This window comes from Cynocephalus volans, chromosome 6, assembly GCF_027409185.1.
Source record: "Cynocephalus volans isolate mCynVol1 chromosome 6, mCynVol1.pri, whole genome shotgun sequence".
NCBI classification, from domain to species: domain Eukaryota; kingdom Metazoa; phylum Chordata; class Mammalia; order Dermoptera; family Cynocephalidae; genus Cynocephalus; species Cynocephalus volans.
In genome coordinates, this window is record NC_084465.1 from 139310510 (window position 1) to 139332014 (window position 21505).

Here is a 21505-nt window from a genome sequence, read left to right on the forward strand (position 1 = left end):
GAACCCTAATGTAAACTTTAATTAATAATAATATATCAATAATGGTACATAATTGTAACAAATGTACTGCACTTATGTAAGATGCTAATAGTAGGAGAAACCGTGTATTTGAGGGGGAATGGTGGTAAATATTTGTGCTTTCTTAATTCTTCTGTAAAACTAAAACTGCTGTTTAAAAAAAACATAAACTTAGTTTTAAAGTAGTATAAGCAATTATACTAATTAAAAAAAAATCCTCTAATCTCTCACTCCAAATTTAGTGGAAGAGAATATTTTCCTAAGTTTCTCTTAATGCTGATTTCATTTACAGTAAGTAGTGGAAATTGATCAGTTAAGTCATTGAACCTGGTATTTCAAAGAGAAGACAATGGAAATTTATATCAGCTATTTCATAGAGTAATTTTGAGTTATAGACCTTGAAGCTCTACACTGAGTACCTGATTTATTGTATGTTATATATCTGATTTATTGTATGTTAAAAGATCCTTCTTTAAGAAGTCTTCAAAGTACCTATTACAGAAATTCTATACAATATTAACTGTATATAGCATGTGGCCTTGTGTCCCTTTATATACAGGTTGGTGGTTTGATTCCAAGAACTGAAAATTGATACATTTGGCCATCTTCACATATTTTCTAATGCTTTATATGATGAAAAAGAAAAGAAAGGGGTTGTATAAAATGTGTTTACTATAAAAAAATATTCAAATAATACAGATTGGGGGAAGGGAGAAATCCCTATAAATCCTATCACCTAGAAATTACTAGTTGGTGCATGAAAAATATCTTTTATTACTTCTCTCTCTATATATAACCAGAGAGGAAAATAGATAGGTGTGTAAGTAGATATACATTCATATTTACATATATACATTCATAGATGTAATTTTGTAAAATTGGGATCATACCAGGAGCATATTAGGAAAACAATGATTTTACATTTTTTTTTCTGCTAGCCTTTGTTGGCATGTTCTATGAGACCTAGGGTCTACTAGTTTCTGACTTTTACCTCAAAATCTTATCTTAAAGATTAAAAATTTGAGTTTACTACTTTTAAAGCTGTATTTTTATACCTCCAGAATTACCTATCAATTACCAGCTATGAAACATTAGATAATTAACTTAGACTATTATTTTTATATTTTCAGGGTTGATGTCAATAAAATTCTGATTTATAGGCATAATAACTAAAGTGTCTTCTTTATCTTAACATAATTCCCATGGAGTCAGTTATCACCATTAGAATGTGTGCTACCCATTTCTGTGACCATGTTTGATTCACCCCTTGGTCAATTTGATTGTATAATTAGGGATTGCATTTTTAAGAACTTCTCATTGTTGGTATATTCCCTGTGTGTATGTATTAGAAATATATTTGTTGCCTTCATACTTAAATTACAACTTAATTGATCCAAAAATTTCTTCAGTCACAACTTTATTCTCTGAGATTGTGCAGACATTGTTTCTGCTGGATATTATGGAGAAACATCAGACTATCCAATGTTTTTTTCTTCTTTATAGATAAATTGATTTGTCTTTCTAGATACGTATAAGACGTTTTCTTTTTTAATCTATGGGAAATCTCACTAGGAAATTTAGTAGTATTCAAAATTCTACTGCAAATTTCTAGGGACATTGTGTGGACAGAGAGACAGAGACAGAGACAGAGAGAGACATCTCGTGTCTCTTCTTATGAGGGCACTAATTCTATCATATTGGTCCACACCCTTATGATATTATTTAATCTAAATTACTTCCATGAAGATCCTATCTCCAAATACAGGCACATTGGGGATTGGGGCTTTAACATATGCATTTTGGGGGAGGGGACACCAGCATTCAGTTCATAGCATCTGTGCTAGGCTTTTATCTTCTTGCTCTTTTCCATTTTATTTTCGTGAATCTCAAGACTGTTTCCTGTGTCCTGTCTAATAATGTAGTCTTATTTATTCCACTCTTATTACTACTAATGGGTTTATCTTTAATTTTTTACCTGAGTAGTCAGCTCACTCTTTTCTTTTTTTGTTATTTTAATATGTTTTTTTGATACCTTATATCAACTTTTTTTATTTTTTTTGGTCACAGAAAACTATTTTTTAACTCTTTAATGTTCTGGGGAGTGTAATAAATACAAGTAACGTATTAAAATAGTTTTACATTTAAATGAACTATATAAGGGGAGGAAAATGGAGATTCCATTGAAAACATATTCAACAAAATAGTGGCAGAAAACTTCCCAGGTATAGGAAAAATCACAGATCTTCAGATCCAGGAAGCTCAACGATCTCCAAACGTATTCAACCCAAAAAGGCCTTCTCCAAGACATGTCATAGTCAAATTGGCAAAACTCAGAGACAAAGAGAGAATCTTAAAAGCTGCAAGAGAGAAGCGTCAAATCACCTATAAGGGAGCCCCAATCAGGTTAACATCAGACTTCTCATCACAAACCCTAAAAGCTAGAAAGGAATGGGATGATATTTTCAAAATACTAAAAGACAAAGATTGCCAGCCAAGAATACTCTACCCTGCAAGGCTATCCTTCCGAAATGAGGGGCAAATAGTATATTTCTCAGACAAACAAAAACTGCGGGAGTTCACTACCACAAGACCACCCTTACAAGAAATCCTCAAGGGAGTACTGGGTTTGGTTCCTGAAAAATAACTACCACTGCCATAAAAACCTAAGAAAAATCTAAACCTGCTAGTACAATAAAAATGGCATTCATGAAGAGAAAACAAGCTAACAAAAAAACTATCTACAACCTAAGGAACCAACAAACAAAGAAACCAAACAGTAAATCAGAAAGCAAGGAACAAAAGACACCTAAGACAACCAAACAACCAATAAAATGCTAGGAATAAATCAACACCTTTCAATAACAACTCTTAATGTTAAAGGCTTAAATTCCCCAATTAAAAGACACAGACTGGCTGACTGGATCAAAAAGCAGGACCCAACTATATGCTGCCTACAAGAGACCCACCTCACCCATAAAGATTCACACAGACTAAGAGTGAAAGGATGGAAAAAGATTTACCATGCAAACAGAAAAGAAAAACGAGCTGGAGTGGCTATTCTTATATCTGACAAAATAGACTTTAAACTAAAAACCATAAAAAGAGACAATGAGGGACACTACTTAATGATAAAAGGACTGATCCATCAAGAAGACATAACAATCATAAATATGTATGCACCCAATGTTGGAGCAGCCAGATTTATAAAACAAACTCTATTAGACCTAAAGAAGGAAATAGACACTAATACCATAATAGCAGGGGACCTGAACACTCCACTGTCAATATTAGACAGATCATCTAGGCAAAGAATCAGTAGAGAAACACAAGATCTAAACAAGACTCTAGACCAATTGGAATTGGCAGATATCTACAGAACATTCCACCCAACAACCTCAGAATATTCATTCTTCTCATCAGCACATGGATCATTCTCCAGGATAGATCACATATTAGGTCACAAATCAAGTCTCAATAAATTCAAAAAAATTGGAATTATCCCATGTATCTTCTCAGACCATAATGGATTAAAACTAGAAATTAATAACAAACAAAACTCTGGAAACTATACAAACACATGGAAATTAAACAGCATTCTACTTAATGACATATGGGTCCAAGAAGAAATCAAGCAGGAAATCAAAAAGTTTATTGAAACTAATGAAAACAATGATACATCATACCAAAACCTGTGGGATACTGCAAAAGCAGTATTGAGGGGAAAATTTATTGCATTAAATGCTCACTTCAGAAGAATGGAAAGATGGCAAGTGAACAACCTAACACTTCACCTTAAAGAACTAGAAAAACAAGAACAATCCAATCCTAAAGTTAGCAGACGGAAAGAAATCATTAAGATCAGAGCAGAACTGAATGAAATTGACAACCAAAAAACAATTCAAAAGATCAACGAATCAAAAAGTTGGTTTTTTGAAAAGATAAATAAAATTGACAAACCATTAGCATGGCTAACAAAAAAAAGAAGAGAGAAGACTCAAATAACAAAAATTAGAAATGAAAAAGGCGATATTACAACTGATTCATCTGAAATACAAGGAATCATTCGAGACTACTATAAACAACTATACGCCAACAAATTTGAAAATCTGGAGGAAATGGATAAATTTCTGGACACACACAAGCTCCCAAAACTGAACCGTGAAGACGTAGAAAATTTGAACAGACCAATAACAATAAAGGAGATTGAAGCTGTTATCAGAAGGCTCCCAACAAAGAAAAGCCCAGGACCAGATGGATTCACAGCAGAATTTTACCAAACATTCAAAGAGGAATTGACACCGATTCTTTACAAACTATTCCAAAAGATTGAAACGGACACAAATCTCCCAAACTCATTCTATGAAGCAAACATCATCCTGATACCAAAACCAGGTAAAGATATAACCAAAAAAGAAAACTACAGGCCGATATCCTTGATGAATATAGATGCAAAAATCCTCACTAAAATACTAGCAAACAGAATACAGCAACACATACGAAAAATTATTCATCACGATCAAGTGGGATTCATCCCAGGGATGCAAGGTTGGTTCAACATACGCAAATCAATAAATGTGATACACCATATTAATAAACTCAAACACAAGGACCATATGATCATCTCTATAGATGCTGAAAAAGCATTTGATAAAGTTCAGCACTCATTCATGACAAAGACCCTCTATAAGTTAGGTATAGAAGGAAAGTATCTCAACATAATTAAAGCCATATATGACAAACCCACTGCCAATATCATCCTGAATGGGGAAAAGCTGAAAGCTTTTCCTTTAAGAACAGGCACTAGACAAGGATGCCCACTCTCACCACTCCTATTCAACATAGTGTTGGAAGTACTAGCCAGAGCAATCAGAGAAGAGAAGGAAATAAAGGGCATCCAGATTGGAAAAGATGAAGTTAAACTGTCCCTGTTTGCAGATGACATGATCCTATATATCGAACAGCCTAAAACCTCTACAAAAAAACTCTTGGAATTGATAAATGATTTCAGCACAGTAGCAGGATACAAAATCAACACACAAAAATCAGTAGCATTTCTTTTCTCCAATAGTGAACATGCAGAAGGTGAAATCAAGAAAGCCTGCCCATTTACAATAGCCACCAAAAAAATAAAATACTTAGGAATTGAGTTAACCAAGGAGGTTAAAAATCTCTATAATGAGAACTACAAACCACTGCTGAGAGAAATTAGAGAGGATACAAGAAGATGGAAAGATATCCCATGCTCTTGGATTGGAAGAATCAACATAGTGAAAATGTCCATACTACCCAAAGTGATATACAAATTCAATGCAATCCCCATCAAAATTCCAAAGACATTTTTCTCAGAAATGGAAAAAACTATTCAGACATTTATATGGAACAATAAAAGACCACGAATAGCCAAAGCAATGCTCAGCCAAAAAAATAAAGCTGGAGGCATAACACTACCTGACTTTAAGCTATACTACAAAGCTATAATAACCAAAACAGTATGGTACTGGCATAAAAACAGACACACTGACCAATGGAATAAAATAGAGAATCCAGAAATCAACCCACACACTTACTGCCATCTGATCTTTGACAAAGGCACCAAGCCTATTCACTGGGGAAGGGATTGCCTCTTCAGCAAGTGGTGCTGGGATAACTGGATATCGATATGCAGGAGAATGAAACTAGATCCATACCTCTCACCGTATACTAAAATCAACTCAAAATGGATTAAGGATTTAAATATACACCCTGAGACAATAAAACTTCTTAAAGAAAACATAGGGGAAACACTTCAGGAAATAGGACTGGGCACAGACTTCATGAATACGACCCCAAAAGCACGGGCAACCAAAGGAAAAATAAACAAATGGGATTATATCATACTAAAAAGCTTCTGCACAGCAAAAGAAACAATTAAAAGAGTTAAAAGACAACCAACAGAGTGGGAGAAAATATTTGCAAAATATACATCTGACAAAGGATTAATATCCAGAATATATAAGGAACTCAAACAACTTTACAAGAAGAAAACAAGCAACCCAATTAAAAAATGGGCAAAAGAGCTAAGTAGGCATTTCTCTAAGGAATATATCCAAATGGCCAACAGACATATGAAAAAATGCTCAACATCACTCAGCATCCGGGAAATGCAAATCAAAACCACATTGAGATACCATCTAACCCCAGTTAGGATGGCTAAAATCCAAAAGACTATGAACGATAAATGCTGGCGAGGCTGCGGAGAAAAAGGAACTCTCATACATTGTTGGTGGGACTGCAAAATGGTGCAGCCTCTTTGGAAAATGGTATGGAGGTTCCTTAAACAATTGCAAATAGGTCTACCATACGACCCAGCCATCCCACTGTTGGGAATATACCCAGAGGAATGGAAATCATCAAGTCGAAGGTATACCTGTTCCCCAATGTTCATCGCAGCACTCTTTACAATAGCCAAGAGTTGGAACCAGCCCAAATGCCCATCATCAGATGAGTGGATACGGAAAATGTGGTACATCTACACAATGGAATACTACTCAGCTATAAAAACGAATGAAATACTGCCATTTGCAACAACATGGATGGACCTTGAGAGAATTATATTAAGTGAAACAAGTCAGGCACAGAAAGAGAAATACCACATGTTCTCACTTATTGGAGGGAGCTAAAAATTAATATATAAATTCACACACACACATACACACACACACAAACCGGGGGGGGGGGGAAGAAGATATAACAACCACAATTATTTGAAGTTGATACAACAAACAAACAGAAAGGACATTGTTGGGGGGGAAGGGGGGAGGGAGAAGGGAGGGAGGTTTTGGTGATGGGGAGCATTAATCAGCTACAATGTATATCGACAAAATAAAATTAAAAAAAAAAAAAAAAAAGAAAGAGACATTTGAGAAGGGGCTAGAAAGTAGAAAAAATAAATGCAATTTGTTACAAAAAAAATAAAAATAAAAATAAAAAATAAATGAACTATATAGTCTTTGTGAAATCATTCTTGTAAGAATATAATATATGTATTAACACCTGGCAAGAAACATTCAAATTATAATATTCCTTATTACTTATGAGATGATTTTTGAGAGGTAGCCAACTGAGTCAAAGCTAAATAAATTTAAGAACTTTGATTATGTTTTATATCAAATGATATGTATGTATCAAATGACTAGCACAGTGGTGGGTATACAACATCTTCATGATCATTTTTTTTTTTTTTTTTTTTTTTTTAGTTCTCATTGAAACGACTTTGGATTTCAAATGTCATTGCTGTATAAGGCAATGTGAGGCATCTGCAAAAATTATCCATCGTAAAATCATCTTAATACCCATGATAAAAAGAAGGCAATATTTGAGTTAGAAATTATATCAACTGATTGTTCCAGAATTGCTAAGCTACAGTAATAATGACTTTTCCTCTATATTTTTGGTGTATGTCTTCTGTTTGTCTACAGCTGCACATTTCCAGGCATTTTTGAGAAACATGGATTTATAGGATTTATAGCCACCTACTGTGCCATCTACTTTCAGTAACAGTTGGTTTCCTAAATGAATTGGCAGCAAGGCATATCATAGTAGTGTTTTGTTTTATTTTCGGTGGTGTTAGAAATAGTTTGCTTTTGAACAGAAAATGAAAATCTTTGTGCCCACAGTGGCTTTTGATAACTCTTTAAGTACCATTATTCCTATAAAAGGACAAGACGTGGCTTGAATAATTTAATACATAGTACTAAAATGTCGCATTTCTAAGACATCTATTTTATGGCTTTCCTGAATATCTGAGCCAAACACCTCTCTGGAATTTAACAACTTGTGTCTCTATATCTAAGTAAACAATAAATTGTATTCCTCTTTGAATAAAAGTTGCCATGACAACTTGGCAGGTTTGGGCTATAGAAGTCAAATACCAACTGCTACTATTTTCAAAGATGTGACATTATTTTTAGCAGCTCTGATTTATGTAAAAATGAAGGTGTATTTTCACATAGCCATATCAGCAATATACATTGCAATTAGACAAAATCACGTATTTTTGCAGATAATTCATTAAGTACAATGATATTTTTGGTCTTTATGATAATGTCAATACTATTTTTTTTAACTAACTACAGTGATTCAGAGATTAAGGAAATACCAAAGTCGTTTTATAAATGTTGATTTCAGTGACTATACAAAACTCTATTCTGAAAGTTTAAAATTTGAAAGAGAACATCTATTTAGTAAGTGTGTGGAAATTTGACAGCATCGTAGATCTGTTACATAATTCACCTTGATTTCAATGTTGCTGAACTCTTTATAATAATATCAACAATAGGGATAATTTTTAAATTTTTGAATTTAAACTCATTGAATATTTTCTTCAAAACCACCTTTTGTACCATTCATTGAAATGTTAAATGAGTCATTATTATCTGTTATTTGGACCAGACAATTTCTGGCAGGTTAGACACAAGCTTCCAGAATTGAATGAGAGATGTTTGTTGCCCAGACCTATAAATCTGTTAAGATGTGCCTTATTCAATGTTTTTTAAGTTTGGTTGCAAGTGAGAGGAACCTGTTTTTTCATTAGAATTTTTTTGGTTGACAGTAAACTAACTTTTTATTTAACAGTGAAAGAGATTTATTGGTTTATTGAAGTGAAGAAGTACAGCAGTAGTTCACACTTAGATGTACTTGATCGGGAAATCTGCACTTTTCTTTGCAGTGTTTGTGCTTTTGTCCTTATGTATTTTTGCCTTATCTTCAGGCAGGGTTTCCCCGTGGCAGTCGTTACAAGTCTCAAACCTACACATCTCAGCAATCAGAATAAGGGAAATGACCTCTTCTCTCCCTAAACCAGGGGATGTCTCACCAGCTCGTCCTGCTTAGGTTATGTGCTCATGCGTGCCCACCAACCACTGTGAACAGTAGAATGACATGTGCAAATGGCTTGTGCCCAATGTCAGGGAAGGTACTCAACTTGGAAGCTTCCAGTAGTGAAGCAGGAGACAGCAGGGATGAGTTGAATACATTTGGAGACACAACCACAATTCTTTTTACTCTCACAGAACCCAAATAATCAGTGTGTCATGACGTTCTGGAAAGGAGGGCTGGAAACCCATAGTGTGTGTGCAAGCTCTCTGGGGCTGCATGGTATCTTATATCCGCCTCTTTTTTTTTTTTTTTTTTTTGAATCTCATTTTCTCTTCTTTCTCTGCAGACCTTTAAGCACATAATTTGTATGTGCTACCCCAAGTGTAATTAGAGGTATACCTAGGATCTTACTTAGAAAAAAACCCAACTTACTCTAAACATTTAATGTTTGGGGTCTATTCTTTCTTTTCATCATGAGGCAAAATCTGTTTAGAATACTGCTTAGAATATTCTTTCCCTTTCTGTAATTGATTTTACATATATGTAGCCTAATGGCTTGTGAAAAAATACGTGAGATTCTTGTTTTGACTGGATTTCAAGAATAATTGTATTTTATTTAATTAGCACTTAGATAATAAATACATTAATACAAATTCACATCGCAAACTTTGTTATTCAAATCATAGAAATCATAGGAATGTAAATTCATTAAACATTTTTCTTACATTTACCTGAATGTTTTAAAGTATATTTTATCTAGTGACTCCTTAAATTGATAAGCATAATTGCATCTTATGGTAAAAAGAGAAAAAAATGCAAACAGAATTAGCCAAGAATCATGATTTTTCTAGGTGTTCCTCAGCAAAATGGCCTTTTAAAACATTTAAATCTCTTCTTTGAGTGGGAAACATGAAAAATAAAGGTTTTATGACAGACACCATGGTGATACTAATAATGAAAATTCAAATAAATGTGAAATTTAATAACCCAAATGAAAGGAAAAAATATATTATATCCATTTCTAGGACCATTTATTGAAAGCAGACCCTGAAATAGCCTTATTCTTAAGACAAATTTGAATTTGTTGTTTCTCAATAATAATTATAGCTCTAGTTTTCAGTAAATAGTTCTAAAAGAGACATTTTTGTTTGGGCGGCAGTAAGAAAGATCACTAACATTACTGTGGTAAAAAAGACTATTGTAAACAGACTATATATTTGCTTCTGAGTTTTGTATGTGTAACAGTTTCTTCTAAATAGAATTACTGGTTTTGCATATTTTTTATCTTAATTCACTTCCCTTCGAGGTTATTTAAGTCAATTGGCTATTTTGAAGACTAGTAACACTTCTAATTTCAATACAATTTTTTAAAAAAGAATTGTAGGAACAGTATCTCTGGTCTTCATATACATTATTCTCTATTATTGCAGGAGGATACAGACCACAATTATTATATATCTCGGATATATGGACCATCTGATTCTGCCAGCCGGGATTTGTGGGTGAATATAGACAAAATGGAAAAAGACAAAGTGAAGATTCATGGAATACTGTCTAATACTCACCGACAAGCTGCAGTAAGTACTTTAATATTCAGGGTTTTTTCCCCCACGGTGAAAAAAATGTTGCTTAAATTGACATATAGCTTTGTCTGTTGTGATCACTTTTTAAGTATATTCAGTTCCATAATTGCAATTTAGATTAATAATTGCATATGAGATATTAAAGAAAATGAAAGAATTGTTTTGATAAACCACCAGTAATTGAACCAATTTCCTTAGAATGTCTGATGAGTATATTTTTGATTCAAAGTTGAGATTTACCTTGGATTATTTTTAGTTTCGTATCATCCATGAGTTTATGGAACATTTTTAAAAATTACATGAATTTGATATCTTTCTTTTTACATGGCTTTATCACTCATCTTGAAAAACATTTAATCCAAAACATTTATGATTCAGATAGTATAGGAGTATGTAGACCAAATTATGGGCTTAAGTGAAGAAGTTTAATGTAAAGTAAAAGAATAAAATCTAGAAGGCACAAAACTGATATTTTAAGCCTGGGCTCATTAATTTACTAACTGTGTTTGCTTAAATAAATATTTAACTTTTCTGAGGTGCTATTTCTGCATCTGTGAAGAGGAGATGATAGGGAATAGTAATATCAGCCTCACTTACCATACACGATCATCGATAGCCTATTCTATGTGCCAGACTAAATGCTTAAATGGATTAGCTTTTCAGTCTTCACAACAATCTTGTGGTTTAAATATTATTGACATCCAGGAATTGCAGAGGAGAGAACTAAGTCTTTGAAAAATCATGTAACCTACCCAAGGGTCTCCAGCTAGTAAGTGGTGGACCTGGGAAGTTAAACAAGGTAGTCAAGCTGATTCTCAAAATGCATGTGTAGAAATGATCGCACCTGGCTCTCAGAATGTTCTTTGGTAATCATTTTAGGATAAATGTCAGATTTCACCTTTTACAGTTATTCAGTTTTGCTGGCATGGATAACACCGGTGATCCTCTTCAACCTAGTATGGCTTAAAGGGAAAACAAAGCAACTTTAATCTTTCAAGTGCTATTGTCACTATTTGTTTCCAAACCCAAGTCTGCCTGCCCACCACCAAACGGAAACAAAAGTCAAATGTTGGTGAAAAGAGGAGGCAGCTTTGTTCAGGACTGGTAACCTGAAGGAGATGTGAGCTTACTCCATCTCCCAGGCTAGATTTACCTCAGGGTTTTTGAGGAGGTTGAAGGAATGGAAAGCAGGTGGGGAGACCTGAGCTGTGGGGGCCACATGTAAGGGGCCAGGTGCAAATTCTCATCAAGGCTCCATCAGCTTCTGTTCTCATCCTTGAAGTTATCTCAGGTCTTGAAGGATTTTGATTTGCTTCAGGGTGGAATCGGCACAGCTTTATTGACGTCTTCCTTGGTTTCTCAGGGTCTGAAAAACAGCTCTACGCTTATGTAAATAATGTCATCCTCCTCCATAACCAAGTTTCAAAATACCAAGTCACCATGGGAAGAGAGAGAACAAATAGAAATGCATACTAAGAAACACACTGTCTTTTAAAAGTTTTCTGAAGTCCATAAGGTTTTGTTTCCCAACATGGCTTACTCCATCATATGTTGGAGTGGATATAAAGTTAGAACTAATGAAGTCAATGGCTGAAGTTATTCAGAGGGACATTGATTTAATAAACATTAAAATCAAAATTTTTGGTAACAGCCTTCATGGTTTATATGTAGAAGTTCCTGTATCAGGAGATCAACTTCCAACAGTTAAATGGAAATTAATTACAGTTCACCATGATGATTCATTGAATTTTCAGCATAGAGCACATGTTCTTTAAATCTGAGAAGCAGGCAAAATAGCTACCTCCCCTTGCTGAATTGCATTGTCCCTTTTCTTTCCCATCTTCAGGCAACCTCATGCAAGAAGGACAGATTCAGAAATAATTCACTGGAATTTCGAACAGATTTTCAAAAGAAGAGAAAGTGAGAAAGATTACATTAGGGCAATGTCTATCTGGAATTTATTGCACATGACAATTTCTCACTATATCACAGTGCTGAATAGCGTACAGCATACTTTGTAGACATTTGAATGTTGGTATATACACATGGGGATTCGATGAAGTGCTTTAGTCCTGGTGTTGGCTGCTGTGGGTGATAACTCAAGGCAGAGAAAGAAGTTGGTCAATTAAAATATTATCTGCTTTCTTCTTATACTGATGTGGCCATGATCTCTTTTTCCATATTGCTCTCCCAAAGGTGAGACAGTTTATTGTCCTGTCTCTCCCTTTAGAAGCTTTTTTCTCTTTGGAGTAAGGTTTACTTGGTTGCCTTGTGACCTCAGCTCTCTGATAGTCTCAAGAAGAATCGATGTTGCAGATGATTCATTTTTTCTTATTGTTAGTGTGGCAGTGACATCATTTGTTGCTTTCAACGCCTGAGGTAGACCAAGTGCAACTGCAGGGACTTGGGCTTCTGCTTGTAACTCACCTGGTGCTTCATGCATTCATTTTGAATGCATGTAATTGTAAGAAGCCTTTATTTTAACTACTCTGCCATTGTCATAGCTTGGTTTCTTGGATTTCCATGAGTATTTAAGCCATTACCAAACAGTTCTTAGAGTTAGAAATCGGTCCTGTACACCCCTACCAGAAGATACACACACATACACACACACACACACACACACAAAACACACGGACACACACAAGCAGGCACACGCTTCCAATCATAACAATAGGATTGATACTATTACTTAGTTATTTTTTTTCTTGGAAAAACTTGCCAGTTGGACTCCTTCATTTCAATAAGTTTTATATCTTGGAACCCACAAATTTACCTACTGGTATGTTTTTTAAGTTTCATATAAACATTCTTTTTTTCATAAGGGTGATTTTTAAATATTGGTCTGAGCTTTCTGAATTGTGTAGATAGAATGACCCATGTTTTAATATTTCCTCAGTTGACCTCCCCACCTTTTTAATCCTGCCTGGTACTCTTTATTCCATTTCTATTGTGCTTCCCTCAAAATAATATCAGGTTGTTAGAGATGATGACAGAATTGTGGTATTCAGGTAATATTATGGAAAGAGGGCTCAGTAATGTCCACGTACACCCTCCCAACACATACACACATACACACGTACACTGCTGTGGGTCAAATGTGTTCCCCCAAATTCATGTGCTAGAAACTTGATCCCCATTGTAACAGTGTTTAAAGGGTAAGAAATCCGATTATGGTATATGAAAGGTGAGGCATTTAAGAGGTGATTGGATTGTGAGGCCTGTGCTATCATAAATGGATTAATCCATTCAAGGAGTAATAAGTTATCATAGTTGTGGACTGGTGGCTTTATAAGGAGAGACATGAAAGAACTCTTGCCATCCTCATCCTGTGATTGCCTGTGTTGCCACGTGACCCTTCCCACTGAGAAGAAGCCCCTCACCAGATGTGCTCCCTGGACCATGGACTTCCCAGCCTCCAGAACTGTAAGAAATTCCATTTTGTCATAAATGATCCAGTTTCATGTATTTCATTATAAGCAATAGAAAACACACTGACATGCGTGCAAACACAAAACACATGCACCAAATCACAGCTGTTCTTCCTCTTGATGTTAAGCACAAGGTAAAATGGCAAATGGGAAACATGGGATCCACTTTATTAATTAACTGTGCTCATGTCTTCATCAACATGCTCCTTGATGCAAGCTCTCTGGTAATTTGGCTGGAAACAGGATAAAAGTTTAAGCCTTATGGGGAAGAAGGGCATTTCTCAAATCTTATCACCATTTGATGTGATTTGCATGCCCAAGGACAAGTATTCTGTCAACAAATTAGACCAAAGAAAAGAAAAGAAAGATGTAGCTGGGGACAGACCCAGTGTGTTAACTAACCCAGCCCTGAGTAAGCAAGAGGGAGTGCGTGAGAGCAGGACTGGCCTTCCCTGAAGAGGCCACTTCCCAGCCTCTCCCTGCTTCCTCAGAATGGCTGAGAGGAGGGTGCAGGAGATTATCTCACCTGCCAACACGATCGTTTAAAGAAAACATTTCCATTTCCCTTTCACCACTACCACTTACAAATATGGCCCAAACAGTATTTTGGAATCTTAGATTAATATTCTTGAAAGAGGAGGAGAGTGAAAATAGAGTAAGAGTTTTCCCTTTTCTCCCATCCACAATACTATCTTATAATTTTGGAGCAGATTAGAACTTAGAAATTATTTAATGCACATACTTGATATGCCAAAACATTGATTTTTCTTTCCTTTTATAATCTGAGCCATAATCACTAGTATTTATACTACATATATATATATATATCCTGGAATTTGATTACATGTTCCTTCAAATCTCTCTCTTTTTTTTTTTTATTTAAATAAATTTCCTTATATTGTTATTGCAAGAAAAAAAAAAACAAACCTAATTTTGCATAAATTGAAGCAAGCAGCTTGTCTTCCTCTAAAGGAAAGTAGAAAATTTGTATGAGTTCCTACCAAATGGCAAGTGATGAGACTCTTTATATTAAAATTCTTATAGTTATTTGGGTACTTTGTCCTTTATTCAAAGTCACACAGTTATTAAATTGCAGATATAGAAGTTTCTGATGATAAACCTAGAAACCAGCCTGCACTTGTTTCTTTCCCTCCGTGTGAACCTTTCAAATTCCACGTTTGTGATTCTCTTCTGCACTTCTGTATCCATATTATTTAATTTATTGTTGGGCAGAAAGTTTGATTCAACAGCCAGACATATTAGAATTATTTTGGCTTCTGAAATCACAGTTACTGACATTCTGATTCACAGCTCCTAGAGAACATCTCTGTCCTGGTGGAAGGAGTCCAGGGTTAGAAGTTACAAGACCTTGACTCTAACATTCATTTTCTTGGATTGTGGCTTCTCTGCACCTCAATTCTGTAACCCATAGAAAGAGAAAAAAAATGCCTGCCTTGACTACCCCACAGTTCTATTTTGAGAACAGAAATGAAAGGACATTGAAAACCTCGGAAAAATAATTGATTGCAGAGCATTGTTATTTGAGAGTTCTAATTCTTTACGACAAAAAATAATAACCCCTGTCAAAGAAAAATCAGAGACTGATGATAATTAAAGTGGTAAACACTGATGTTATTCAAAACTGTTGCAATAGGTGGAAAGAAACCTCAGTAGAGAACTGGGCTCAATTCAGAATATCGCACAGGCAAGCGGGGATTTATAGCCAAGGATCAGGGTGGGGTCAGTAGATGGAAAATTACTGAGAGGAAAAGTTAGGGGTAAGTGGGGAGTCTGCCTAATCTGCCTTGTCAAGATTCTTGCAGAAGGCTGTGGGGATCAGAACCAACGATGCGAGATGAGGAATTTGGTCAGTATTGCGTGTAATCAGATATCAAGGCTGGGAATTCTTGCTAAGCTGACTTAGCAGGAGTTTTGCTAAAACTGAGTGAAGTAAAGATAGATACAGATGTCCAAAGGTTAAGGCCGAATCAGGAAGGTAGCTCAGAGGAATCTAATTCAAGTTTGGCTAAAGAGAGCATCTTGTCACCACCAAATAAGTTTATTCCTGACAACTCTCTAACACTCTAACAGTCTCTCTCAGATAGATGGATGGATGGATGGATATAGATGACACACACATCTATATATTTATACATACATTATATCTTTTTTTTTTTTTTTCGGAACCAAGCAATTGCCCATGTGCTCTTTGCCAGACATAAACACAGTCTGGCTTAAAAATTTTATATTCCTATACGTTGGTAGGAAGATTGATTCTTTATATAAGAAACACCCACAAAACAAAATGAAATGATTGAAGAGTTGCTCTCTGTCTTACTCTTTCTCTGACATAATGCAGGTAAGGTTTTTGATGAAACTTGTATGATTTGTGATGTGTGATTGTTTCAGATTTTTAAAATTGGACTACCCTTGATGAGGCCCTCTGACTAGTCGACTTATACACAGAAACCTTAATTAGAAAAATTAAGTTTTCTGGAGCTTTTCTTTTCTTTTTTTTTTCTTTAGGAAAATAACATTGCTTCAACTAGTGGTTCTATCAGGCTTACATTTGCATAATGTTTACATTGGGAGAGCTAAATTTGGCTGCCCATGGTGACTTTAGTCTGTTGCTTTCTCATTTTGCACAATTTCAATTATTCTGTGCATCAGAAAATCTGTTAAGTGATTATTTTTTTAAATGATTAACTCAAAAGGCAATTCAATTTGCTCTCTCTATTAGGCTATTATGTAGGCCACACAATTTTGCCTGCATTCTGTTCACGTTGACTAACAATAAGTTGCTTTTATTTGTATTTATTTTTGGCTCCTTGAATAAACTTGCTGCATTCTACCTTCTGAGTTACTTTATTTCAAGTAAGACATATGCGGTTCATCAATGTGGCTGTATTTGCCTTTGTTCATAGCATTTTCCTGAAGTTCAATAACAGATCGAGATGAGTTGTATTAGGATACTTCAAAAAGTTCATGGACAGGTTTGTATTATCTTTCAATTCTATTTTTCAATGAAATTTTTGAAGTACCCTTGTATTTGCATGTGTCTCTGTAGCTTAATTTTGGTTTGTCTTTATATACAGAAAGAAAGAAATGTACTTAACATGATGCAATATTCTATTTACTACTATTTATGTTTTTATTCTAATTGAATTCTAAATGCTCAGACAATTCTGATAGTTATAAAACATTAATAGAGTTCTCAGATATTTAAAAAGCTGGGTCTCTTCTTCAACAGCCTAAGAAACAGATGTGTATTTCAAAGTGATAACCAGTTAAGTTATTTAAAAAATAATAGGGATTAAAAAGCATGGGATTTGTCATCATAAAATCCAAATTTAAGTTTATTACAAATGTGAGACCTTGGGCAAGGCCCTAGATCTCCTGTCACTTTCTTCCTTTGCTAAATGGCTGTGATATTAATGTCTGTCCTGCCTACCACATACAGTAGATTCAAATGAGATATTATGGCACTTTACAGTTAAGTATTTTAACAAATTCTATCATTAATTCATTTCACTATCATTATATTTAAGTCACTTACCAATTTTGAGATTAATTCTCTCTGTCCAAAGTATTATTTGAGAAGCTGCCTTTTTTCCAGTCCACAAAACTAACATGATTAGAGTAGTTGAGTTCTATTTCTCTGCATGTTAGGAAAATGGTCTGGTCCACTGACTTCAAAGCCAGTAAGTACATGGGAAAATCCATTTTCTGGTTGATGGCACTCACCACACAAAATGAACAATCCTTAGGCCCATTTAATATTCTGAATTTAGTAAACTCCTTTTACAGATGTAATTACATAAATAGATGTATATTACTGATCTTTTAAGCTTCCTAGAAGATAGCTGCCTTATGAAATCCACAGTGATCAAACCTTCATTTCCCAAAGCAAGAACCTGCCTTCTTTTTTAAAAAAAATCATACTTGAGTTCATCATGTTTCTTTGCAATTTAATCTCATTTCTCCAACTTGGGTCTGTAGTGAAGGATGGGCACCATTCTTCATAGAAAATTAGAGACAGCCAAAGAATGTAATCTAATAAATCTCTGTTACCAGTGATGGCTATAAAATAATTCTAGATGGATACTAAATTGCTACTCACCTTTTAAAAGTCACAAGTGAGGTAAACACTTCAGGTTTCTGTGAAACCCCTTCAGAAGATTTTACATTAACCTTTCATAATCCACCCTGCTAAAAAGGGGACCCTCGAACCATGTCTCCAGTGCAATAAATAAATCCATGTTCTCCTGCCTTCCATCCGAGACTGTCTTCTCCAATCTATTTTTGATCATCTTTTCCGAGATCTTTTCATGAACCTATGAAGACTTACTACAATTTCATTTTAGATAACATGAGTATAAAACATATTCTCATCCTGAAGTTAGTAAATGATAAAGATTTTACATGACTCTTTTACAAGGAAAATGTTTGGGGTCATAGAAAAGTTAGAAGAATATAAATGAAATATAATATTCCTTAACAGTGAACACACCTGAAAGCAGGTAGGTATAGTTCTTGTAAGAAAATCTTAATTATAGAAGTGAAAAGACTTAATGCATTTGAAGATTGAGATTTCCTGGGCAGGTTAGTGTATTAATATCTTTTATAAATATTTTTTATACCTGCCTATAATATTTTTATTTTTGTCTATTCTTTTCTACCAAATTACAGCATATCACTTAGGAGGTGGATGGATATTACTCTAGGGAAAATTGTCAGGGTCTCACATGATTTATTTATACTTTGCCTTCCTATCAGAACTTCCAGCATTCCTGGAACTCCAGCCCCAGAAAGTGGGTATCTTTTTTTTCTGTCTTTATTGAAGGTGCACTATTAAAATGCTAATGGGACGTTAGCCATTCTCTACTAGTGATATATTGCCAGGAAGTTCTTATCATGCAGCAGCTATCTGAGAAGAAATGCCAAGTAAGGCTCAAATGTGATAAACAGGCCAAGGTTAGGCACATTAGTCCTGATTCCACGTAAGCTAAACTGTAGAGATGGGTAGAGTAGCATAAGGGAGCAACTCTTAGATGCCGTGTTGGGAGGCATCAATTTACTTAGCTTTGGAAAAATCAAGAAGTTGGCAAATGTTAAAAATGTTAAAATGATAAACAAAATGTTAAAAATGTTAAAATTGTGTTAAAAATGTTAAGAATTGGTGAATCTGCATAAAAACTATAGGTAGGCTCTTTGTATTATTTTTGTAACTTTTTTAACATTTGAAATCATTTCCAATAAAAAGTTTAAAAAGTAAGTTAACAGAGGCAGATGAAGATTTAAAATTGAAGGGCCGAGCCCGTGGCGCACTCGGGAGAGTGCGGCGCTGGGAGCAATGCTCCCGCCGGTTCGGATCCTATATAGGAATGGCCAGTGCACTCACTGGCTGAGTGCCAGTCACGAAAGACAAAAAAAAAAAAAAGAGTTAAAATTGAACACGGCCTAAATTTCAAGTTCAGCCTGCAATTAAGTTTTGAATTATTTAGTCACTTCTGTGATAAACTTTGCTCAGTGAATTCCAAATCTTTGCATTTCATTTGGGGGCAACTTGGTGGAGTCTTGGGACAACAGATTGCTAGATAGGAGTTTCCATTTTGCCAACTACTAGTTGTGTGACATTGAGCATGTTTACTCTGTTAATCACTTTCCCCATCTATTAAATGGGAATGATAACAGCACTTATCTTCTAAGGTTGTCATTAGGATTACATGATTTAACATTTGGACAGTGTTTAAAACAGTGCCTGGCACTATGTTAAGGATGTGTGTTACATTGATAATAATCATCATCATGCAAACATTTAACTTTAAAACAGTCATTTTCCACTGACTAGGAAGTAGAGAATTTGTTCCCTGCAGGACAGATGACAATCAACCAAGGAAAGGAAGGGACTTTTTAAGATTTAAATAATAAACTCACAGGAATATTTTTTTTACCCTGCCCCGTTTGGGGATCACTGGTCAGAGAAGTAAAAAGAGTATCACATGCCTCAGGTACACTGGGGCCTCAAAGAGGTTTTGCAAATCATTGCTTTAAAGGTGCTTGGCTGGCGAGTACCTCTCTACTTCAATACCCTCAATGAAAATTTCAGGCCATGTAAGTGCTACCAGGTAAAGCGAGATGATGTTATCCAGAAACAAGTCTATCCATCCTTTTAACCCATTTCATGCTTGCCAAAGTTTCCTTACAGCAAAGGTTTTAGAGTTTCAAAGACCATTTACATAACATAGAGCCTTGCTATTCAAAGTGATGTTGAAGGAGCAGTATCAGCAGCACAGGGAGCTTGTTAGAAATGGAGGATCTCCGTACCCAACCCCCTGAATCTAAATGGGAATTTTAACAGGAACCCCAAGTGATTCATTTCCACACGCAGGTTCCAGAAGCCTGGAGAAGTCCACTGCCTTGCTTCTAGAGCAGTGTGAAAAATCTAGAAGTGACTCCTAGTTCTTCACCCTCCAAGAGAGCCTCTGGTTCTCACCCTCCAACCCACCTACCCTCCAGGGGTTATTGAATTCTGTCTGTCACACCTTCTCTGTGCTCCCCTCCACCAACAATCCGATCCTCTGAACTCTTCCTGAATTGTAAATCTTCATTTAACTAAGCTGAATATTTCTCAATACCTGCAAGTATAAGCAAGCTACGTTAAGCCCAGTGTACTCTGGAAACCATGCAATGGGAGAGGTCAAAAGATACGGTCATAATTCACTTCATCTCAAGTTCATAGGAGCCAGTATCAGGTAACTGCAAAATGTTTACAGTTTGTTTTCGAGTTTATGAATATTCCCTTGAAGAGTGTCATTCAATATGCAGGTTAATTAAGTTCTCAGTTCTGTTATGAGAAAAGTGCTGAAGAGGTTAGAATTTCTAACTCAGAAAATCAATTCAATTGATGAACTTTATTCTGAAAGGAGTAGCTAGTTCTCTGTCCACAGACTGGCCTATTGATTAGCTCATTTCGGTGCACATTTTGAACTTTTAATTAGGTTTCCAGTGTTTCCAGTCACCGTATTAAAGACTCCTGACCTGTAGACTCCTCCCAGGGTCTGAGAATTGATTAGAATTACATTGTTTTAAAATTATTCATGGTAAAAGCACTACCAATTATCCTGCCCATTGTACTATTTTCTTTAGGACTATACTAGGCTCATTTATGACCTAGAATCAGGATCTTACTATAGGATATATCAAGAGAATTTGGCATTGCTGTTATCTAGACATATATGCCTCTCCATATTCTATTTTCTCTCTTTAATATTTGTTTGTTGTGAAAACCTGGTTTTTAATTTTTTCTATATCTATTTTATATCATTCTATGCTTTTCAGTTTATATTACTTTTATAACTGATGTTATTTCAGTTAAACAGGTGGATTAAGCAGTGAAAAACAAGGACAATTGAGAATTTTTAAAAAGAAAGTAAATGTTTTGTAATTTTAGAAAATAGGCCCTTAGGTCTATTCTTGCAGGGTGAAAAATGGAAGCGTCTGATCCCTGAATGTGAAGAAAAAGAGTAATTCACCCTGGGCCAGTCATCTGGTGAGAAGCCTACTGTTTTGCCAGCAGGCCTCCAGGTAGAAAACACAGTTACTGAAGGCCTGATT

The 21505-nt window shown here is 35.2% G+C and overlaps 1 protein-coding gene across 1 annotated transcript in view; it reads left to right on the forward strand.

The window, feature by feature from the left end:
- PLXDC2 (plexin domain containing 2) overlaps positions 1–21505 on the forward strand; it is a 401250-nt gene that overhangs the window by 197054 nt on the left and 182691 nt on the right. The window contains exon 3 of the mRNA XM_063100052.1: positions 10305–10451. Coding sequence (XP_062956122.1) covers positions 10305–10451 — 147 coding nt within the window. The remainder of the gene's footprint in view (positions 1–10304; positions 10452–21505) is intronic.